The following is a 26,099-nucleotide window of genomic DNA, read 5'->3' on the forward strand; positions in this document are numbered from 1 at the left end:
TTGTGCTTGACCTGCACGTTACCTGTTCCTAGCTAATATTGTAAGTGTTATGTGTTGTGAATGTTGCGAGTATATCTCTTTATGCTTTCAATGTTCTTAACTATAATATTTTCAATTTTTCTTTAATATATATTGTTCTCTGAGTCCAATTAAATATCATGTCCCACCTTTAAGTGCTTAAGCCATCATGTTTATTCAATGTAATATAGTATATTTTACATTTATACATTGCACAGTATAGGCTCCTTTCTCCACACTTCATTTTTGAAGGTTTTTCTAAAATAATGTTCAAGTACTTTGTATGCTGATTTCTAGGCTGTTGTTGAGTTTAACAAAAACTGGCGTTTGAGCTGTATATCTTTTATGTTATAACATGTATGTTAGTGACATTTAACATCCCAGCCATGAGCTTTTGAGATATAGGCTAACTGTTATCACTGTAATAATAATGATGTCTATTCAATTGTGTGTTTGAAATAGAAAATGTTATCATCTCCATTGTATTCAAACATTGAATCCATTAATTGTTTAGTTACATTTCAGCTCCGCCATCCATTGCAAGTACTTATCTGTTCAGAACTAATAATAGGCAGTATATATATATATATATGTAAATTAATGTAAGTTCCCATAGGGTTAATTCTTCACACAACGTGTTTTTTTATTTTATCCAATCAGGGCGACCCTGATGCCTTTTAAGTGGCTCAGGTGCATTGTCCTATAGCTATGATTACGGCCTGAGGCCGAAACATGTTAGCGGACTATTCGTTGTGATGTACCTGTGCTGACCTCTGGAGTGTTTTAAAACTTGTTCAATAAAGATTGCGTTTTAACTTCTACTAACCGCTGTCTGCAATATCCTTTTTTGCTGATATATATATATATATATATATATATATATATATATATATATATATATATATATATATATATATATATATTAAAAGGTATAGAAGGAGAATGTATGGAATGGAATTAATGAAAGAAATGGATGCAAACATATTATAATATTATAGAGAGGTTCCCTCTGCCTTACACAGATAGCCCCTCACCTGTACCTTATATACAGATATATATTATAATAAACAGAGGTTCCCTCTGTCTCACACACACACAGACCCTCCCCAGTACCTTATATACAGATATATAATATTATAGAGAGGTTCCCTCTGTCTCACACACTCACAGATCCTCCCCAGTACCTTATATACAGATATATAATATTATAGAGAGGTTCCCTCTGTCTCACACACTCACAGACCATCCCCAGTACCTTATATACAGATATATAATATTATAGAGAGGTTCCCTCTGTCTCACACACACACAGACCCTCCCCAGTACCTTATATACAGATATATAATATTATAGAGAGGTTCCCTCTGTCTCACACACTCACAGATCCTCCCCAGTACCTTATATACAGATATATAATATTATAGAGAGGTTCCCTCTGTCTCACACACTCACAGACCCTCCCCAGTACCTTATATACAGATATATAATATTATAGAGAGGTTCCCTCTGTCTCACACACTCACAGACCCTCCCCAGTACCTTATATACAGATATATAATATTATAGAGAAGTTCCCTCTGTCTTACACACATGGATTAGAGAATGTAATTTATTTACTATAATGGCCCATGAAAAGGTCATACTTAACAGACACACATTGGTGTATATTGTAATCCTTTAGACAAAAATAGACTGTAATGGTGAAATATATATATAAAAAATGAATTAAATCTCTTGATTTTTTTTTAAAGGATTAGAATAAAGACTTATGTGTGACACAGTTGTTGCCACAGACATGGTGGTCAGACAGTGACACAGTACTGGGTTCTATGACATTACATAGCATCAAACACTGCTGCCATCTAGTGCTCTTGTAAATGTATAACATTGTTGAAAATATTCTTGCTAAACTGCTGCCATATACTGCTCAAGACAGATGCATGCTCTTAAGCCTACCTACAGGCTTTTAAAACAATGGATAAGGAGAGAACAAAGTAAACTGAATAATAGATGTAAATTAGAAAGTTTTTAAAATGTTACAATTTTTCGTTTGTTTCATATTCCTTGAACACCTTTCTCCCATATCTTTAGACATTTATCAAATAAGAAGTTAGAATATTTTTCTTTCTTCTGTCTTCATTTAAACTCCCTTGTGGTCTTTGCTACCTAAACGTGAGTTGCCTCTGACTTTCCTCTCTAGATTAATCACCTTTAGGACTGTAAGCTTGAGCGCCTTTCCACTGCAGCTATAAGTAATAGTCCCTCAGACGCAGGGCCCTCCTCTTTTGTTCTTGTTTGTTTGAAAGTACATTAAAGTGAATTTGAAATGCATAGCCACAACTTTTTTCTCAGAAGCATTTTTGCAGAAGTAAGACTACTATAAAAATGTGTGTAAGTGAATTGGCAATTTACTGCTGTGAGTTTCAAATTTACTAATGTCCCTTTAAAAATGTATAGCCCCATATACCTAATAAAATATTTGTGCTTTATAAATAAAACATAGTACTAATAAAAGAAAAAATACATTGGGGTAATTTGTGTTCAATAGAAATTCAGTAGACATATCTGTATGAATAGACAAGTATTTGTTTATAATTATTAATAATAAATATTCTCCACATCTCTAACTGTGCAATAGGTAGTATGTTAACCCATTGACTGCAGAGCCATATCATAGTGCTGTATTCTTTGTACAGTATTTAAAGAATTTCGGTGTAATTTTTTTGTTTCTGTATGTTACCCACACAAATCATTTGCAGGAATGTTTGGTAAATATCTGTTTGCAAATGTATCAAAAATGGGAAACACAAAGGTTATTTAATAGGTCACTTTCTATACTGTACAAGGTTAACATATTGTTTTCTACATTTTGCAATCAAAAAAGTACAAAACTCTAAAATGTAGGCTGTAAATGGACAGACTAATTGTTAGAATAAGCTGAGCGATCCTAATTGTTCACAGCAAGGTTCTTTACACTTGGCTTATTCCAATCAGTACTGCTCAGTTTTGCATTGCAAGTCATTCGTAAAAATTGAACTTACAATGAGACGCGCTAACCAGTAAGCTAGCCAGGTGTTCCTCCATATTACAACTAGATAACAAACTCGGTGCACACAGTAAGCAGCTTATATTGCTTTTTAAAAGCTGAACTAAATTTGTAAGTGGTAACAATATCCACCAGATATCACCGCTGTCTACTCAGATCTGGCTCTGCAGAGTAGGGTGTCCTATCAGTTTCAAGATCCGCCGTGTGTGAGAAAAGAAGGGCTGGTGCTCCAGTATGAGCGGCAACACAGGGTCCCGTGATGTTAACGTCACTGCCTGACCTCGCGATCGTGGGATCTCAGATTCAAAGGAGACACACACGGCGCTATCTAATCTGCAGCCTGCTACTTGCCGGGACAGTCCGGGACATTTAAATGGCCAGGACTAGGTCCCAAATTCCAGGACTGTCCCGGCAAAAACGGGACAGTTGGCAACTATGCTACTGTGACTGTCACTTATAAGGTAACCACTGTGACTGTCATTTATAAAGTAACCACTGTGACTGTCACTTATAAGGTAACCACTGTGACAGTCATTTATAAGGTAACTACTGTGACTGTCACTTATAAGGTAACCACTGTGACTGTCATTTATAAGGTAACCACTGTGACTGTCACTTATAAGGTAACCACTGTGACTGACATTTATAAAGTAACCACTGTGACTGTCATTTATAAGGTAACCCCTGTGACTGTCACTTATAAGGTAATCACTGTGACTGTCATTTATAAGGTAACCACTGTGACTGTCATTTATAAGGTAATCACTGTGACTGTCATTTATAAGGTAACCACTGTGACTGTCATTTATAAAGTAACCACTGTGATTGTCATTTATAAGGTAATCACTTTGACTGTCATTTATAAAGTAACCACTGCAACTGTCATTCAATAAGGTAATCACTGTGACTGTCATTTATAAAGTAACTACTGTGACTGTCATTTAAATTATAAGGTAACTACTGTGACTGGCACTTATGTATAAAGATGCTGTTTATAAGAGAGGCTCTCAGACTCCTGTATAAAGCTGCTGTTTATAAGACTTTCTCTCAGACTCCTGTATAAAGCTGCTGTTTATAAGACTTTCTCTCAGACTCCTGTATAAAGCTGCTGTTTATAAGATAGTCTCTCAGACTCCTGTATAAAGCTGCTGTTTATACGAGAGGCTCTCAGACTCCTGTATAAAGCTGCTGTTTATAAGATAGTCTCTCAGACTCCTGTATAAAGCTGCTGTTTATAAGATAGTATCTCAGACTCCTGTATAAAGCTGCTTTTTATAAGATAGTCTCTCAGACTCCTGTACAAAGCTGCTGTTTATAAGACTGTCTCTCAGACTCCTGTATAAAGCTGCTGTTTATAAGATAGTCTCTCAGACTCCTGTATAAAGCTGCTGTTTATAAGATAGTCTCTCAGACTCCTGTATAAAGCTGCTGTTTATAAGATAGTCTCTCAGACTCCTGTATAAAGCTGCTGTTTATAAGACAGTCTCTCAGACTCCTGTATAAAGGTGCCGTTTATAAGATAGTCTCTCAGACTCCAGTATAAAGGTGCTGTTTATAAGATAGTCTCTCAGACTCCAGTATAAAGGTGCTGTTTATAAGATAGTCTCTCAGACTCCAGTATAAAGGTGCTGTTTATAAGATAGTCTCTCAGACTCCTGTACAAAGCTGCTGTTTATAAGATAGTCTCTCAGACTCCTGTACAAAGCTGCTGTTTATAAGACTGTCTCTCAGACTCCTTAATAAAGCTGCTGTTTATAAGATAGTCTCTCAGACTCCTGTATAAAGCTGCTGTTTATAAGATAGTATCTCAGACTCCTGTATAAAGCTGCTGTTTATAAGATAGTATCTCAGACTCCTGTATAAAGCTGCTGTTTATAAGATAGTCTTGCAGACTCCTGTATAAAGCTGCTGTTTATAAGATAGTCTCTCAGACTCCTGTACAAAGCTGCTGTTTATAAGACATTCTCTCAGACTCCTGTATAAAGCTGCTGTTTATAAGATAGTATCTCAGACTCCTGTTCCTTTGACAGATTTACAGCACCACCACGCTGCCCTCTCTCTCTCCCCCTCCCCTGCTCATTGTATTGGCTGCTTGAATGACCCAGCAGAGAAGGCATTATCTGTAGCAGTTTTGTTCTCCCCACCAGAACACAGCACTTACAGGTCAGTGACACCAGGCTGACATACCTAACACACGGCTAGATTACGAGTTTTGCGTTATGAGGGGTGTGGTACTAACTTGCAAGTTATTGTCACCGTTCACTTCCCTACAGTGCTAATATTACAGGTTTACAAAAACCCGGCATAAACAGGCAAGAAGTGAGCACAAAGCAAAATTGAGCTCCATACCGCACTCCAATACCAGCACTGCTGAAAGTCGCGCTGAGCTGGTTTTACGTGCTCGTGCACGATTTCCCCATAGACATCAATGGGGAGAGCTGGCTAAAAAAAAGTCTAACATCTGCAAAAAAGCAGCGTAAAGCTCTGTAACGCAGCCCCATTGATTCCTATGGGGAAACTAAATTTATGCTTACACCTAACCCCTAACATGAACCCCGAGTCTAAACACCCCTAATCTGCTGCTCTGGACATCGCTGCCACTATAGTAAACATATTAACCCCTAAACCACCGCACTTCTGCATCACAAACACTAGTTAAATATTATTAACCCCTAATCTGCCGCCCCTAACATCGCCGCCACCTACCTACATTTATTAACCCCTAATCTGCCGCCCCAATGTCGCTGCCACTATACTAAATTTATTAACCCCTAAACCTAAGTCTAACCCTAACACCCCCTAACTTAAATATAATTAAAATAAATCTAAATAAAACCTACTATCATTATCTAAATAATTCCTATTTAAAACTAAATACTTACCTATAAAATTAACCCTAAGCTAGCTACAAGATAACTAATAGTTACATTGTATCTATCTTAGGTTTTATTTTTGTTTCACAGGCAAGTTTGTATTTATTTTAACTAGGTAGACTAGTTAGTAAATAGTTACTAACTATTTACTAACTACCTAGCTAAAATAAATACAAATTTACCTGTAAAATAAAACCTAACCTGTCTTACACTAATACCTAACCTTACACTACAATTAAATAAATGACATAAATTTAATACAATTACCTAGATTACAAAAAAAAACCTCACTAAATTACACAAAATAAAAAAGAAATTATCAGATATTTAAACTAATTACACCTAATCTAATAGCCCTATAAAAAAAAAAGCCCCCCCCCCCCCAAAAAAAACCTAGCCTAAACTAAATTACCAATTGCCCTTAAAAGGGCATTTTGTGGGGCCTTCCCCCAAAGAAATCAGCTCTTTTACCTGTAAAAAAAAACCTAAAAACAACCCCCCAATTGTAAAACCCACCACCCACACAACCAACCCACCAAATAAAATCCTAACAAAAAAAAACTAAGCTCCCCATTGCCCTGAAAATGGCATTTGTATGTGTATTGCCCTTAAAAGGGCATTTAGCTCTTTTTCAAGTGCCCAAACCCTAATCTAAAAATAAAACCCACCCAATAAACCCTTAAAAAAACCTAACACTAACCCCCGAAGATCCACTTACAGTTTTGAAGACCGGACATCCATCCTCAACGAAGCCGGGAGAAGTCATCATCCAAGCCGGCAGAAGTGGTCCTCCAGACGGGCAGAAGTCTTCATCCAGACGGCATCTTCTATCTTCATCCATCCGGCGCGGAGCGGCTCCATCTTCAAGACATCCGGCGTGGAGCATCCTCTTCTTCCGATGGCGACTAAAGAATGAAGGTTCCTTTAAGTGATGTCATCCAAGATGGCGTCCCTTAAATTCCGATTGGCTGATAGAATTCTATCAGCCAATCGGAATTCAAGGGACACCATCTTGGATGATGTCATTTAAAGGAACCTTCATTCCAGAAGAGCCATTGTAAGAAGAGGATGCTACACGCCGGATGTCTTGAAGATGGACCCGCTCCGTGCCGGATGGATTTAGATAGAAGATGCCATCTGGATGAAGACTTCTGCCCGTCTGGAGGACCACTTTTGCCAGCTTGAATGAAGACTTTTCCCGGCTTCGTTGAGGACTTCTTGCCGCTTGGATGAAGACTTCTCCCGACTTCGTTGAGGTTGGATGTCCGGTCTTCAAAACTGTAAGTGGATCTTCGGGGGTTAGTGTTAGGTTTTTTAAGGGTTTATTCGGTGGGTTTTATTTTTAGGTTAAGGTTTGGGCTGCAAAAGAGCTAAATGCCCTTTTAAGGGCAATGCCCATCCAAATGCCCTTTTCAGGGCAATGGGGAGCTTAGGTTTTTTAGTTAGGATTTTATTTGGGGGGTTGGTTGTGTGGGTGGTGGGTTTTACTGTTGGGGGGGTTGTTTGTATTTTTTTTACAGGTAAAAGAGCTGATTTCTTTGGAGCAATTCCCAGCAAAAGGCCCTTTTAAGGGCTATTGGTAGTTTAGTTTAGGCTAGGAGTTTTTTTTAATTTTGATAGGGCTATTAGATTAGGTGTAATTAGTTTAAATATTTTATAATTTCGTCTGTTATTTTCTGTAATTTAGTGTTTTTTATTTTTTGTAATTTAGATAATTGTTTTTAATTTATGTAATTGATTTAATTGTAGTGTAATGTTAGGTGTTAGTGTAGAACAGGTTAGGTTTTAAATTACAGGTAAATTTGTATTTATTTTAACTCGGTAGTTAGTAAATAGTTAATAACTATTTACTAACCATTCTACCTAGTTAAAATAAATGCCTGTAAAATAAAAATAAACCCTAAGCTAGATATAATGTAACTATTAGTTATATTGTAGCTAGCTTAGGGTTTATTTTACAGGTAAGTCTTTAGTTTTAAATTGGAATTATTTAGGTAATAATTGTAATATTTATTTAGATTTATTTTAATTATATTAAAGTTAGGGGGTGTTAGGATATGGGTTAGGTTTAGGGGTTAATATGTTTAGTATAGTGGTGGCGATGTCCGGAGCGGCAGATTAGGGGTTAATAATATTTAACTAGTGTTTGCAATGCTGGGGTGCGGCGTTTTAGGGGTCAATATGTTTATTCTAGTGGCGGCGATGTCCGGAGCGGCAGATTAGGGGTTAATAATTTTATTTTAGTGTTTGCAATGCGAGAGGGCCTCAGTTTAGGAGTTAATAGGTAGTTTATGGGTGTTAGTGTACTTTTTAACACTTTAGTTATGAGTTTTATGTTACAGCTTTGTAGCGTAAAAAAACTCATAACTACTGACTTTAGAATGCATTACGGATCTTGTGGGTATGGGCTGTACCGCTCTCTTTTTGGCCTCCCAGGAAAAGCTTGTAATACTGGCGCTATGGAAATCCCATTGAAAAAAGACTTTACACAAATTGCGTAAGTTGATTTGCAGTATTGCCAAAAATGTGAGCGGTACAGCATTTTGGACAAGACTTGTAATAGCAGCTGTAGGTGAAAAAGCAGCGTTATGACCCATAGCGCTGCTTTTTCACGTGTAACGGAAAACTCGTAACGTTGGGTAAAATTTCTGCCCTATATAAATTATCAGCGGTTAAATTTCACCATCAGTCGCAGCCGACAGCATTGACATTTAGACCCCCTTTTTAGAACTATTTGTTAGTGAGATCTATACAATGTCAAGCAATAAGTATAAATAAGTATACTTGTGGTCGGTGATCTTTTAATTGTGATCTTTTAAAATGCAGTGGACAGGTTTTTTGTCCATCTTCCCCCCTGGACTCTAACGTTTTTTGCTTAAGCTTGTAATGGCTGTAGAGCAACAGGCATAGTGCACCCTTTGGCCTTCCGGGACTTTAACCATAAAAGTGCACTGAGAATGTATTATGAACTCCTAAGACTTTATCTGTAATATAGGATGTGTGTTTATCACTATGTCTCTGATAATCCTAGAAGGAATGATACCTGTGTGTGCATTATGATTTGAAATGTTATGTGTTTTTGATTTTCTCTCTGAATGTCTCAATGAAAAAAGTTGAAAAATATGTAATATTTGATTATCTTATAATAAAGCTTTTTGGGAAAAAATAATAATAATAATATATTTGTTACCATATTTTTAAGTTGTCCCTTAAAATTGTATAAGTGATTTTAAAGTTACAGCATTTTTTTTTCCAATAAATGCATTTAGAGTTCAGTATAGCAAAATTTGAAATGCATAATAAAAATGAAAAGCAATAACACTTTTAAAAAAAAAAAAAGAAAAAAAAAAAGTTTGAATTTGAAAAAAAAATAATTCACCATCAGATTTGGCTTCTGTCTATGATGATTTATTCCTTATTATTCTGTGATATTATAATTTTAATTAGACAAAAAGACACAAAATACTGGTCTGGATTACAATCATTTTTTATTTGCATGAAAAACATTGTATATCATTATATAGTAAACAGGAGCATTATATGAGATATGCACACAGTGCTATAAATATGAGAGTAGAGGGAATCAATGGCACCACGCTAAGGAATATTAATATGCAGCTGTATTAAGGTTCCTATACATATATAGAGCATTGAGGTGCTGTTTATTAACAAGGAATATTTATAACAATAGGTGGAGAAATGACCACCGATTGCAAACACCAAACAGAGAAACAAGGGCGGGTGGGAGAGAAATGGGGCTCTCATATTAGGTTTTTAATATTTATCTGACTTAGACCTCAGAGATATTTTTGATACCAGTAATTTGTTATCTTGTTGATGTATATCATTTATACCGTGGAACTCTGTTTATGCTCAGCAGCCCAGCAAATGTGCGGGTTCTGTGATATACTTGAAATGATTTAAATAACGGAGACTAGCGTATTATTAGTTCTAATACTTCTTATTGCCAATCTGAGTTACGTGCGTGATTATGGGTGCTAACAATACTTACACATACGATTGCAGGTGGCAGGTGTTGACGTGTCTTTGCTAAATATAAAATAACATTATAGGCCAATTTAATTGCAACATTGTAAGGTATCCGCTGCAATAATTCAGCCATATTCAAGCTCTCATATACGATGATAAAGATCACAAACTTACTGTTATAATTTTAACTACAAGATTGCTAGTGCATTTATCAGGGCTTATTGCCTGTAAGGATTCCATTCCACTTCTTACCTCCTTCCTCCAGTCACCTGACTCTAGCTTTACCTGTATTTAAAGCATCATGTGACCACAAACAGGTGCTTGATTATTAAACTAACCTAGCTAAAGTCTGTAGCTGCTATTTGAATCACCTCTTGAAATTACCTCTGAGAAGCTTTCTAAGTTTTGCCTTTTCCGGAATTGCTGAACTCATAAGGATAATTTCTTTTCAAGCTTAAAACAAATAACGGTCATATCCGTTCTTCAATTTAAACAAACCTTCCTCCTGCAGTCTTATTGTCGTGCACGCTTTAAGTGAATCTGACAACCTGCTTCAGACGCTCAGTCACTCTCTCACCGCTCACTCAGAGCTGCTTGGAATTGCTGACAGTTTGTTTCACTGCAGCGTAACCGGACTGCCTCCCGCATCCTCTCGCATACAGTGCTGAGTTCTCCTGCTCACAGTATACAGCTCCACTATCCGGAACCTCTGTAAGGTACTGTGTGCGCAACCTGTTGTATCCTGACTACGGGGGTAAGAACATCTGATATTACAAGTAGCTGGACTGTTTGCTTTTCACTTGTGTTGATAACATTTGCTTGCTTACTACGCTACACCGCTAATGCACTAAGACTTCACTCTGCCTGCATCATAATAACAATTCTGGTTAATGACAATTGCTACTGTGCTTATATTTGATTTATACCTAAGAGACTGCCATTTCAGTTTATCCTATTCTTCTTGTTGTGAAGTTTAACAACAATTCTGACTTTGTTTTCTGTTGCGTGACAAACCTTATCTCTGCAACGAATTGTTCCCTTTATAATAAATTCACTGAACGCAGCTTGGTTTATGCTACATAAATACTCCAATTGCCAAAGTGATACATCCACTTTATACAGACTCTCTGCAGTTGTGATCCTTTGCAACCTAAGCTAAATCATTACAGAATAATCAAGCCTACCTATGGATCCAGCAGAGCTCCCACAGTTCGTCTATAGTCTGTCTAAGAGAGTGGATGAACTTACTCAGGGTCTTAGAGACCTAAAGGTCGAGAATGAGACTTTAAGAAAAATAATTAAAGATACTACCTTACCTAAATCACAACCTACTTCTACTTTTGTGGAACCTCAGATAGCAGCACCTGACTTATTTAATGGTGATAGGAATGTTTATCGCCAATACAAGAATGCTTGCCTTCTCATGTTCAATTTGAAGCCATTAACCTATCCCAATGAGAAGATTAAAATACTCACTATGATTAGCTATCTAAGGGGTGAACCCCGAATTTGGGCTGACACTCTGTTTGAAACTAATGACCCCATATTATCCTCTTTAAGTTCCTTTTTGGCGGTCATGGATGAACTTTATTCTGATTCTAACCTACAACTGACGGCTGAAAGTAAGATGAGAAAACTCAGACAAGGTAACCGTCCTGTTGAAGTCTACATAACGGAATTTAAACAACATGCCATAGATTCCCAATGGAATATGATTGCTTTGAGGAATCAGTTCCGCTTAGGACTTTCTGAATCAGTTAAAGACGAATTGGCACGAACCAATCTACCTGATAACCTGGACGGTCTCATGAAATTATCGATGCATATCGATAGAAGGCTTCGGGAAAGGAAGTCTGAACGCCAACCAGGTGATTCCACATACAGAAGAGCCCCACATCCTATGCCTGCTGCGCCATCTCCAAGCACTCCTGAACCTATGGATATTGGGTTTTTTCGGGGTCCTTTGAGTTCAGAAGAAAGATTCAGGAGAAAATCCAAAGGTCTTTGCATGTACTGCGGAAGTCCATCCCATTCCCTTAGTGAATGTCCCTCTCTACGTAAAAACAAGAATAGTAAGTCTTTCACTCATATGACTACTTTAATTGTTCATGATAAACCGATTCACTGTACTTTAAATCTCTCTTTACAGTGGGACCACAATCGCTTGACGAGAGAGGCCATTATTGACACCGGTGCCCAAGGGAATTATATTGACAAATCTATTGTGTTGGAAAATAAAATACCCCTTATCACTAAGTTGTGTCCTGTTTCTATTCGAGTAGTAGATGGCTCTAAAATTTCTTCTGGTCCTGTTACACAGCATACCATTCCCATACTTGTAACTACTGTAGATTCACATCAAGAATACATTTCATTCGATGTAATTACTACACCACTTTTTCCAATTGTGTTAGGTTTACATTGGCTTCGTCTACATGAACCAGTCATTAATTGGAGTTCTCTGAAATTAAGTTTTAATTCACCCTATTGCCATCAAACTTGCCTGAATCATTCCTCATTACTTCATGTGTCAGAGGATCCTCAGATACCTGTGATGTACAGGAAATTTGCAGAGGTTTTTAGTAAAAAGGAAGCAGACACTCTGCCACCCCATCGGTCGTATGACTGTCCTATCGACTTGAAACCAGGTACCACTGCTCCGTTTGGACATCTCTATCCCCTTTGCCAGCCTGAGCTCGACCACCTAAAAGTCTATCTCGATGAAAACCTAAAGAAAGGCTTCATACGCCCCTCCGTGTCTCCAGCAGCCGCTGGATTTTTCTTTGTAAGGAACAAGGATAACTCTCTCCGTCCAATTATTGATTTTAGGGAACTTAATAAAATTACAATAAAAAACAGGTATCCCCTACCACTCATCCCTGAACTTATTGAACGTCTGCAACATGCTAAAATTTTCACCAAACTAGACCTCAGGGGCGCGTACAATTTAGTCCGTATCAGAGAAGGGGATGAGTGGTTAACAGCCTTCAGAACGAGATACGGCCTATTTGAATATCTGGTCATGCCGTTTGGGTTAACTAACGCTCCGGCCACGTTCCAACGGTTTATAAATGACATTTTTCATGATCTTTTGGATATCTGTGTAGTCGTCTATCTCGACGATATCCTTATTTACTCCAATTCACTCGAGGACCATGTTAAACATGTTAGCTGGATTCTATCCAGACTACAAGCACATAGACTTTATGCTAAACTGGAGAAGTGTGTCTTCCACACCAACCAAATAGATTTCCTGGGTTATTCCATTGGCCCTGATGGCATTCAAATGCAGACCAATAAAGTTGAAGCTGTAAAGAACTGGCCACTTCCTAAGAACAGAAAGGAACTACAACGTTTCTTGGGGTTTAGCAACTACTATAGGAAGTTTATCAAAAATTTCTCTCATCTTGCTAAACCACTCACTAAGCTCACCAGCTCATCTACACCTTTTGTGTGGAACTATAAGGCAACTGAAGCATTTAACCTACTAAAAGAGTCTTTTTGCTCAGCTCCCATACTCCAATTCCCAGATCCTTCACTACAGTTTGTGTTGGAAGTAGATTCTTCAGACTATGCTCTCGGAGCAGTTCTTTCGCAAAGACAGAGTCTAACTCATCCCCTCCATCCCGTTGCATATTATTCAAAAGTCATGTCTGCACCTGAAATGAACTATTCCATCGGTGAAAAGGAACTTCTAGCCATGAAACGTGCATTTGAACACTGGAGACATCTTTTGGAGGGCACTGTCCTACCTATTATAATATATACTGATCATCGCAATCTAGAATTTCTTCAGAGAAACAAAACACTCTCAAGCCGGCAGGTTCGTTGGAGTCTATACTTCAGTAGGTTCAACTTTCAGATAGTCTACAGGCCTGGATCTAGGAATGGAAAGGCCGATGCCCTTTCAAGAAAGGATCCGAAACCTGAAAACCTACAGACTTGTACTTCCATCATCCCTCCGGAACGATTCCTAGGATTGCTCCCCAGCTTTAAGACACAGATCCAATCAGCTCTACAAGCAGACGAACAGTTACCTCATCTCCAGCTCTCTTGCAACGATAATCTCTACTATCATGACTCTAAGTTATATGTACCTCAATCCCTCAGATCTCATTTGATCAAACAGCATCATGACCCACCTCTTCTAGGTCATCCTGGGATAACGGAAACCAAAGAACTTCTCAGTAGAAATTACTGGTGGCCGAATTTGGATAACACTGTTAAAGAGTACATAGAAAATTGTACCATTTGCATCACTTCCAAAAAGGAAAGAAAGAAACCCTATGGACACCTCCTCCCAATCCAAATACCCAATAGACCCTGGGCACATCTGGGCATGGATTTCATTGTTGAATTACCTGTGAGTTCTGGGTTCAACACCATTTTAGTAGTTACTGACATCTTGACTAAAATGGCCCACTTCATTCCTTTCAATAAACTACCCACCTCCAGTGAGACAGCACAACTTTTCTTGAATTCTATTGTTCGTTTCCATGGTATCCCTTCCGTGATAACTACAGACAGGGGTACACAGTTTACGTCCAAGTTCTGGAAATGTCTCACACAACAACTACAGATTGATCATCGCTTGAGTACGGCCTTCCACCCTCAAACCAATGGCCAAACAGAGAAGCTAAATCAATGGTTAGAGCAGTATTTACGGTGTTACTGCTCCTATCATCAAACTGAATGGTCCCTATACTTGTATCTGGCAGAATTTGCCTACAACAACTCTGTTCATTCCTCAACCAAGGTCTCGCCTTTTTATGCTAACTACGCTTATCATCCCAACTTTACCTTACAAAATATGGAAATTCCAATATCTCCTTGTGTTGATGATCTATTACAAACCTTAGCCGAAAACTTTCAATTCTTGAAACGGAACATCCAACAAGCCCAGGACTCCCAGAAAAAATATTACGACCTACGTAGAAGACCTTCTCCTGCATACACCGTGGGCAGTAGAGTTTGGCTCTCGACAAAGAATATCAAAATACCACTACCTAGTAAAAAATTAGCAGGCTTATACATCGGTCCTTTCACTATCACTCGGGTTGTGAACCCAAATGCAGTCACTCTGGATTTACCCAGTTCCTTACCCATACATCCAACTTTTCATGTCTCGCTTCTGAAACCAGCCTCTAATGATCCTTCACTAAAACCCATTTTACCTCCTGCACCTATACCCCTGGATTCAGATACCTATGAGATCCATGATATCCTAGATTCCAGACGTCATGATGGAACTTTGCAGTATTTGGTACGATGGAAAGGATACTCACCTGATGATGACACATGGGAACCTTACACGCATATAAATGCACCCAGACTTCTCTTACGTTTCCATCGTAGATTCCCTCTTCGGCCCAAGCATCAAGCCGAGGATCGGCTTGCTTGAGGGGGGGGCATATGTAAGGATTCCATTCCACTTCTTACCTCCTTCCTCCAGTCACCTGACTCTAGCTTTACCTGTATTTAAAGCATCATGTGACCACAAACAGGTGCTTGATTATTAAACTAACCTAGCTAAAGTCTGTAGCTGCTATTTGAATCACCTCTTGAAATTACCTCTGAGAAGCTTTCTAAGTTTTGCCTTTTCCGGAATTGCTGAACTCATAAGGATAATTTCTTTTCAAGCTTAAAACAAATAACGGTCATATCCGTTCTTCAATTTAAACAAACCTTCCTCCTGCAGTCTTATTGTCGTGCACGCTTTAAGTGAATCTGACAACCTGCTTCAGACGCTCAGTCACTCTCTCACCGCTCACTCAGAGCTGCTTGGAATTGCTGACAGTTTGTTTCACTGCAGCGTAACCGGACTGCCTCCCGCATCCTCTCGCATACAGTGCTGAGTTCTCCTGCTCACAGTATACAGCTCCACTATCCGGAACCTCTGTAAGGTACTGTGTGCGCAACCTGTTGTATCCTGACTAAGGGGGTAAGAACATCTGATATTACAAGTAGCTGGACTGTTTGCTTTTCACTTGTGTTGATAACATTTGCTTGCTTACTACGCTACACCGCTAATGCACTAAGACTTCACTCTGCCTGCATCATAATAACAATTCTGGTTAATGACAATTGCTACTGTGCTTATATTTGATTTATACCTAAGAGACTGCCATTTCAGTTTATCCTATTCTTCTTGTTGTGAAGTTTAACAACAATTCTGACTTTGTTTTCTGTTGCGTGACAAACCTTATCTCTGCAACGAATTGTTCCCTTTATAATAAATTCACTGAACGCAGCTTGGTTTATGCTACATAAATACTCCAATTGCCAAAGTGATACATCCACTTTATACAGACTCTCTGCAGTTGTGATCCTTTGCAACCTAAGCTAAATCATTACATTGCCACAATTGGACCCTATAGTATCATACCTCGACACTCCTTGGTTACTATTTTATTTTTAACAACCCAGCAAAATGTGCCTGCTGTGAAATATTTACATATATGAAACAGAGACTCTTGATGGTACTTTATATATAAACCGCAGTGCCTTGTGTTTATTAACGATACAAGCATCACTATGCAATCTTAGCAATCATACTATTTGTATCTGGCAATTTATTTATGTGATTGAATCCATAACTTTTTACCATAAGCCTGTTGTTTGGCTAATTGCATACCGTGTTCTTGTAAATTGTGGTCCACATATATTTGCAAAGTATGCAGATTTAATAGACACTAACATACTTACCACATTTAGCTAAATTGTGTCAACAACACTTGATATTTGACACTAAGGGGTCAATTTATCAAGCTCTGTACGGAGCTTGATGCCCCGTGTTTCTAAAGACCGCTGTTTCATAACCTGTCCGCCTCCTCTGAGGCGGTGGACAGAAATCAACTTGATTGAATATGATTGGGTTGATTGACACCCCCTGCTAGCGCGGCATTGTACCAGCAGTTCACAAGAACTTCTGGTGCAATGATAAATGCTGACAGCGTATGCTGTTGGCATTAATCGATGTGCAGTGGACATGATTTGCTACATCAAAAAATTTACCCCATGATATTTATATCCGACTTCTATACTTTATCTATGTGTTTATTGTCATAATTGACAGTGTCTAGAATCTTACACACAATCACACACATATTGCAAGCGTGGTTACAGCTATATTAGTCACCACTGCTGTATGCTTGATTACGGACTACTCATAGTCTGGTTTCAATCAGTAATATATCCTATATTATTCCTTTAGTAGTAGTGATTTTATTTTACTAGTAGGACTGTGGTAATAGCTATCACAGAGGTCTTCCAGTTTCAGATATTGGTTTTAATAATCCCCCATTTTAAATATTCCAATAAATTGAATAAACTTGCACCGAACACTTCTCAAACACATTTATTTGCTTTCTTGAGGAATAAGAGCGTGCTATAAGTGTATTCCTTTTGCAATCGGTGGTCTTTTCTCTACCTACTGTTCTTGTAAATGGTATAAATATACCTAACACTTGTGTTCTTGATACAAAGGGATTTATCAGACATATAATGTTCCCTTTATATATACAGTATGTGCTATTATCAATTCTTGTGGCTTCTAACTAACATGAAAACATCTAACAGACATAATATCAAGTTACAGAACATGACACACATATTACATACCCAGTATACATGTAGGTTATAGTAGCCATTTAAATTAAACTGATTATGATCACATGACACACATATTACATACCCAGTATACAGGTAGGTTATAGTAGCCATTTAAATTAAACTGATTATGATCACATGACACACATATTACATACCCAGTATACAGGTAGGTTATAGTAGCCATTTAAATTAAACTGATTATGATCACATGACACACATATTACATACCCAGTATACAGGTAGGTTATAGTAGCCATTTAAATTAAACTGATTATGATCACATGACACACATATTACATACCCAGTATACATGTAGGTTATAGTAGCCATTTAAATTAAACTGATTATGATCACATGACACACATATTACATACCCAGTATACATGTAGGTTATAGTAGCCATTTAAATTAAACTGATTATGATCACATGACACACATATTACATACCCAGTATACATGTAGGTTATAGTAGCCATTTAAATTAAACCGATTATGATCACAAATGTACCAGTTACTGATATTGGGCCTGATTATAAATGGAGCGCAAAATGAGAGCGAGCTACCGTATGCTCCAATGGGAGCCTCGTTATAATGCTGTGAGACACAGCATGAGATCGATGGCAGCAAATTTAAATAAATATTTATATGTTTATATACATACAGTATATATATATATTATTTGTTATAAGTGTATACACATATTGACACAAAACATATATGTATATAAGCATACACATATATTTACAGGGAACACACAGTTCCCATAGACCGCAGTGTACAGACACTTTTCAGTGCCGTTTTTTCTAACACTTCACAGCCACTGACTTTAGCCCCCAAAACTGCTAAGTGCAATTTTTTATTTTTTTAAAGAAAACTCCATAGCTGTCCCATATCTTTGGAGATAGTAAGTACCCTCAAAATACAAAAAAAATTGTGAGTAAGTAAAAAATTCAAGACTCGAATAACAAATTCCTGAAACTCAACAGTGAAATCTGTGTAAAAAGCCAGAAAGAATCTAATAGCTTCAATTCCCTTATTATGAGGGATCGAAGAATATAAAGATACTGCGTCAATGGTGACCCATGTATAGGTTAAATCCCAGGTAACCTTCTTCATTAGATTAAGGATATGTTTAGTATCCCTGTTATACGAGGGTAACATGGCACCAATAGGTTGCAACAATGAATCAAGCCATTGAGACAGTCTCTCTAGTAGAGAGTCCACTCCACTCACAATAGGTCTACCTTGAATGTTAGTTAACGATTTATGGACTTTTGGGAAATGGTGGAACATGGGTATCTTGGGATATTTTACATCTAAGTACTGAACCATATGTTCATCTAAATGCCCTGGCTCCAAACCATCGTCCAAGATGTCCATCAGTTCTCTCTTATATTGTAAGGTAGGATTATTATCTAAAATTTGATAATCATGTGTGTTATGGAGCTGTTGTAAAGCCTCAGAGACATAGTCCATCCGATCCATAACTACTATGCTTCCGCCCTTATCAGCAAGGCGGATCACCATAGAGTTATTATTCTGCAGAGATTCCAATGCTGTTCTTTGTTTGGTTGAAAGATTATATTTGATAGGACCAGGATTGTCCCTAAGTGCTTGTAGATCTTTTTTGACCCAGTTATAGAAGGTCTCAATAATGGGACCCATGCTATGCATCGGTTAAAATTTTGATTTATCCCTAAATCTCTGACCACTGTTAGTTACACCTGTATTTTTAGATGGTTCTAATGCTAGAGATTGAAGGCTGATCATGTCACAATTCTCTTCAAAGGACTGGAACTCAGATGGTAGAGAACTAGTATGCTCAAATTGATCTATATGAGCTTGAGGAATGTCAGTATTACTACAGAAATGTTTTCTAAGTGTTATATTTCTGACAAGTCGATTAATGTCAATCATGGTCTGAAACATATTAAAATTACTGGTGGGAGCAAAACCAAGGCCAAATCCTAAGACTTCAATTTGAATGTTAGTGAGGGTAGTGGATGACAAGTTAATCACATTATTTACTTGTATTTGCTTGTATTGTGATTGCCCCTGAGTTGATATCTGTCTTGATTGTACTGACCTTGATTCCCTCCTCCCCCGTCCTGAGGTTCTCTGGCCATTGGAAAAACCTGGTCCAGTAAGGAAGGGTTACTAATATTACTAGTCACAGTAAAATTATGGGACTGACTGGGAACATATTTGGAACCTGTATTCCCTTCCCTATTGTCCAGTTTTTCCTTAGGTTGAGTGCCTGTAGGTATTTTTGAAGCTGACATATTAGTATTGGGGTATTTCAGAATCCCCTGCTGAATAATTTGTGTTTCTGTCAAATTAGGCATGATGTTAATATCCTCAGTACTAGGAAATCTGTCATCTGATGACATCTCAGTCTCACTATCAGAAAAGGTCACAGACTTGGATTGTGTATTTCTGCATCTGCGATTACGCCTTCTATTCTTATTATTATGTGGTAGGCTACGTCTATAATACATTGCTTTCTGTTCCAAATATAAACTGAATTAGACAAATAATCCGTTTTAAATTTCATATGTTTATTCTCCATGATTAGCTGCTTGCCACGTGCAACTGAATCATAGAGGATGGTGTCAAATTTAGCAAAGTCCGGATCATGACTACGTTTATTAAGTTCTAATTGTAAAATGTCAATTTCCTTTTATTTAGATTCTATATAGTGTTCTATACCGTACAAGTAAAAGCATTAGCTTAGAAGAACATTCTGACAAGACTTCATTCCAGGAATTAATAAACTCAAGATCACCAGGATCAACTTCAAAAGTAGGACATTTGTAAATTCTTAATCCTCTAGGGATCATTTTTGCAGACATATAACGTTCAAAAGTCAAAATGTCCCATTGAGCTTTACTTTCCTTGAATAATAAGTTCTCCTTAGTGTCAAAGAGATTACTTAATGATAAAAGTCCTTTATCATCAGAAAAAATCTTGTCACAGTCCATGGTGGGATTTGTGTGTGCATCTGCAGGCATAAGGGAAAATAACTGTTTAGTAGGAGCATCCATGTTTGTATATATTACTATCCCCACAGTGAGCCAGGCAAATGATTGCAATGAGAATATAGGATATTACCAGCAGATATCCATAAATCAATAGAAAGTCAAGTGTAGTATTCTCATGCAAATAAATTATGCAGACTGTATAAAGAGGCACTTTACTACATGTAACGGGTCTTAGAAGCGAATCACTCATATAACAACCCCAGAGTCAGTATCACATCAAATAAATAAATAAAAACAGTGTTATTGCTGTGTAGTACCTGATAAAGCCATAATAGTCCTGTCCTTAGTGAAAATGCGGGAGCTGCACACAGTACTTGCCAGTACAAAGAACCTCTTCGCTCCACACGGGCTGAGAAAGAACTCAGCCAGCCTCCAGAGAGGTGTCTCAACTGTAGCCTCCTATCACACCACAGGAGCTCCAACGGCCAGGAAGGATGACGTCACTCTTGACTCGTAGCAGCAGGGGAGGAGTGAATATGCTAGCCCGATGCCTGGCAAAACACCCAGGGGGATGAAGCGGTATCCAAACTGGTATTGAAATGCAGAGAGGGGAAAAAAGATCTGCAGTCTTCAAGATGAATAAAATACTTAAAAAGATATGTTGAAAAGATATAGGATGCATCAAGAGAAACAAATAAGCGGGCATGCCTAGACTGACATGTTTCAGCGGTTACGTTGTAATCATAGTCTGGAGAGGCAGGGCAGGATGCATGTTTAAAAATCATACAAAAATTGCTGATAGGTTAATTGATTAAAACCAACAAAACCGCCCCTATAATGTTATACCTAAACACAAGCTCTGATCTCTGTGCCCCATATAATAACAGAATAAATGTTACTAAACTTAATGTGAATAAACAATATGTATATAAATATATATATGAATACATAAAGAGATAAGTATGTACAGATGTATATATAGATGCAACAGCACAGAAGTACATTGGGGAAACATGAAGCACAAAATTAATTAATAAATATAGTGCAAGAAAACATACTATGCTATGCATCTTGAAGACTGCGGATCCTTTTTCCCCTCTCTGCATTTCAATACCAGTTTGGATACTGCTTCATCCCCCTGGGTGTTTTGACCGGCATCGGGCTAGCATATTCACTCCTCCCCTGCTGCTACGAGTCAAGAGTGACGTCATCCTTCCTGGCCGTTGGAGTTCCTGTGGTGCGATAGGAGGCTACAGTCGAGACACCACTCTGGAGGCTGCTGAGTTCTTTCTTAGCCCGTTTGGAGCGAAGAGGTTCTTTGTACTGGCAAGTACTGTGTGCAGCTCCCGCAGAAAAAAATCAGCCACTTGTAATGGCTTATTATTTATTGCGCACCAGCAAACGGGCAAATTAGCACCCCCCTTGTAATCTAGCCCATTGTGTCTCATTAAATAAAATCAGTTTCCCCTCAGAAATTCCTCTGGTATATAACATGTACAATGCTAAGCATCTGTTGCTATAAGAAAAGGATTATCCACCCGATGTGCACATTATATATATCTCCCAGATGTCAATCATTTGAGACTGATGTTCTAGTTTATATAATTCTCTAACACTCTATTATATAAAGGCTCTAAATGTAACATAAAACTTCTAACACTAAACACTAAAACTTCTAAATGTAACATAAAACTTCTAACACTGGCATATTAACAAACAACACTGGAGGTGCTTTTGGTGGTGAATGTTTCTATAAACTGGCCAGTATGAGGGCAGAGTTGTATATTCCTGTGTGGTGTTTGGATTCTATATCACATTGATATGAGAGAAACTGAGGTGCACATATATAGAGACACAAAGAACAGCAGGAGAGTACTTCCAATATGGAGATTTTGTAACTGGGATTTAGAAAGTATTATTAACAACAGGATCCTTTGTTGACTCTTCTGTTTAAAGAGTTTGTCTTCCTTAGGATAATTCTTAAAAGGTTTTCACACAGTGCATACAAAGTTTGTTTTGTGAGTAAATATTTGGTGTTTTGTGATACCTGACTGACATGGGATACCCTTTTCCACTTTAGAAATATGTGAAAGGTTTTTCTCCTGTGTGACTCCTTTCATGAGCTTTCAGATGACGTATATGTGCAAAACGTTTTCCACACTCTGTACATGTGAAAGGTTTTTCTCCTGTGTGAATCCTTTCATGAGTTTTCAGATTACTTTTTACTGTAAATTCTTTTCCACACTCTGTACATGTGAAAGGTTTTTTTCCTGTGTGAAACCTTGCATGAGTTTTTAGATAACTCTTTTGTGGAAAACTTTTTCCACACTCTGTACATGTAAAAGGTTTTTCTCCTGTGTGAATCCTTTCATGAGTTTTCAGATTACTTTTTACTGTAAATTCTTTTCCACACTCTGTACATGTGAAAGGTTTTTCTCCTGTGTGAATCCTTTCATGAGCTTTTAGATCACTCTTTTGTGTAAAACATTTCCCACACTCTGTACATGTGAAAGGCTTTTCTCCTGTGTGAATCCTTTCATGAGTTTTTAGATCACTCTTTTGTCTAAAACTTTTTCCACACTCTGTACATGTGAAAGCTTTTTCTCCTGTGTGAATCCTTTCATGAGTTTTCAGATTACAATTTAGTGTAAAACATTTTCCACACTTTGTACATGTGAATGGCTTTTCTCCTGTGTGACTCCTTACATGAGTTTTCAGATTATGCGTGTTTGTAAAACGTTTTCCACATTTTGTACAGGTTAAAGGTTTCTCCACTGTGTGGGTCTTTTCCTGAGATATAAGATTTGCCTTGGATGTGAAACATCTCCCACACTCATTACATGTGAAAGGTTTCTCCCCTTTGTGGGTCTTTCTGTGATACATAAGGCTTCCTTTAGATGTTAAACATCTCCCACATTCTGTACATGTGTGAGGTTTATCCTTTGTATTAATCATTTGGCTAAACTTAAAACTTTTCTCTTCTTTAAACTCAGTAACTGTGTGTGGTTTATCCTCAGGGATAATCATTTCACTAGATAAGGCATAAATGTTGTCCTCTTGTTTGATGACTAAATTACTCTCTGTACATAATGGTTTCTGCCCAGTTCCTTCCAATTCACCATGTTCTTTAAATATCTGCTGTGATTTCCCCAATGTTTGTGAATAGTCATTTGTGTCTAAGACGTTTGGAGTTTGTGGTATCATTCTGATGCTTCCTTTAGTGAAGGATGGATATGAACTATTCAAGTGATTGTCTACATAAAAAGAAAAGGAATAAAGAAAATAAATAATGTTTATTCTTTATAATGGAATCTATCTTAATACAAGAATCATAGAAACATAGAATTTGACGGTAGATAAGAACCAAAAAGGCCCATCAAGTCTATACTACTTTTTCCTTAGGATAGCCTTTTGCATGTCCCGGGCATTTTTAAATTCCTTTACAGTCTTTGTGTTTACCACCTCAAATGGAAGTTTATTCCATGAATCCACCACCCTTTCTGTAAAAAAAATGCTTCCTCAAATTTCTCCTGAATCTGCTACCCTCTAACTTTAGATTGTGAGCCCTTGTTTTGGCATTTATTTTTGTGTGAAGAATGCTTTCAGCTTCTATTTTATTAAGTCCCTTTATATATTTGAAGGTTTCTATCATGTCACCTCTTTCCTTTCTATCCTCGAAGCTATACATATTTAGATCATAGAGTCTTTCTTTGTATGTTTTATATTTTAGACCATGTACCATTTTAGTAGTCCTCCTTTGGACAGCTTCTAGTTTATTTATATCTTTCTGAAGATATGGTCTCCAGAACTGTACACAGTATTCCATATTTGGTCTAACTAATGATCTGTAAAGTGGCATAAGAACCTTGCTATTTCTGCTACTAAAACCTCTTCCAATGCAACCAAGCATTTGACTGGCCTTGCTGGCTTCTTTAATTACAGTCAGTAATGTACCATTGAGACTATAATTGGCCTTTGGGTTTTTGGATCCTATATGCATAATTTTGCTCTTGGTAATATTAAATTTCAGATCCCATTTATTTGACCAGTCCTCTAGTTTATTAATATCACAGTTCATTTGATCAACTCCTCCTGGAACATCTACCCTGTTACAAATTTTTGTATCATCAGCAAACAAGCAAACCTTTCCCTTAAGCCCACTTCCAATAACATTTATGAACATGTTAAACAAAATAGGCCCAAGAACTGACCCTTGGGGAACACCACTAGTAACTGATGCCTCATTTGAATGTACTCCATTAATTGAAACTCTCTGTTGTCTATCTTTAAGCCAGCATTCTACCCACTTAACAATCTTAGCATCTATTCCAAGGCAACACATCATATTATTTATTTACAATCCATAAAATGGCTTGTGTTTTGTGTTCATTTTTTAATTGATTATCCTGTAAATTACAAATAAAAACAACAAAAGACAAATAATGTAAATATTTCTATATCATAATAAACTAAACTACTGATTACTGCTGAAAACAAGTTATAGGGCCCCATTAAACAAGGTGCAGATGGATAATGTTCTCAGCCAGGGAACAAGTACATCTGTATTCTGGGCAAGAGAGGTGGCATCCACCATCCTCATTTAACATTACACAAGTAACTGCAGATACAGCCCTGCCCGGCTCATGCTCAGCCAGTGGGGTAAGAATATGATAGGGCCAAATTATTAAATGTCGGACGGACATGATCCTCTGTAGCGGACATGTCCACCCGACATTTCTAAATGCCGACAGCATACGATATCGGTATTTATCATTGCACAACTATTTCTGGTGAAATGCTTGTGCAATGCTGTCCCTGCACTTCGCGGCTATTAGGCCACTAGCGAGGGGGGTCTTATGACCGCTGCTTTTTAACTCCTGAATCCGGGAAGCCAGAAGGCTCGCATGGAATAAGCAGCATTGACTGATAATACATCGGCCAAGGTCTTAATCATCACAGACTAATAATTATTGTGAGATGTTTTGAAAGGCTAAGGAGCAGTGATCCTATGATGATTTTTAGCTTTGGGCTGTGGTTGTTTGATTTATATAATCAGCCAAAATGTTATTACTATTAATAATACACACTGTTAAATTAAGCACATAAATCGGTTGCGGTTCTGGGGTGGGGAACACTCACTGGGGGAGTTGTGGGTGTTCCACACATGGGAAAAAGGTAGGCAAAAGTGTAGTTATGGGAGTTCCATGAGCTGGGTCAGGGCAGGGGCAGGTAGAGTTGCAGGTGTTTTGAGAGCAGGTGTTGACACGAATGTTCTTAAAAGATGCAGATACAAATATAATACATACAGAGAGAAGCGCACTAACAGGAATGAACAACTAGCTTCATACCATTGTTAGCCTGTTCTATGGCGATTTACCACCTGGGTGCAGCTTCTTTTAGCCCAGTAATGCTTTTCACAGAGTAAAACTTTCATGTAGTATATCAGTCCAGCAGCAACCCCAGACGATCTGTTCGGCCTTCATTGGGCCTCGTCAGTGAGGTTTAGCCATATTCCTCTAAGCACACTGAGCCAGGAGTCCACATCTGGTTTCCCCTTTTGCCCTTAGGGAGACTAAATAC

The 26,099-nt window shown here is 37.8% G+C and overlaps 1 protein-coding gene across 2 annotated transcripts in view; it reads right to left on the reverse strand.

Annotated features, from left to right (window-relative positions):
• Positions 1-9,408: 9,408 nt before the first annotated feature.
• LOC128659752 (oocyte zinc finger protein XlCOF6.1-like) overlaps positions 9,409-26,099 on the reverse strand; it is a 107,071-nt gene continuing 90,380 nt past the window's right edge. The window contains exons 3-4 of one of the 2 annotated variants that reach the window (XM_053713332.1): positions 22,567-23,773; positions 9,409-20,539 (exon numbers count right to left, since the gene is read on the reverse strand). In XM_053713332.1, the coding sequence (XP_053569307.1) occupies positions 22,596-23,773 (1,178 nt within the window). In that variant the 3' untranslated portion in view covers positions 9,409-20,539; positions 22,567-22,595. Of the gene's footprint in view, positions 20,540-21,872; positions 23,774-26,099 lie in introns of those variants that run through there. The other variant, XM_053713331.1, reaches the window with a different exon arrangement.

The sequence above is a fragment of the Bombina bombina genome, chromosome 5 (genome assembly GCF_027579735.1).
Source record: "Bombina bombina isolate aBomBom1 chromosome 5, aBomBom1.pri, whole genome shotgun sequence".
NCBI classification, from domain to species: Eukaryota; Metazoa; Chordata; class Amphibia; order Anura; family Bombinatoridae; genus Bombina; species Bombina bombina.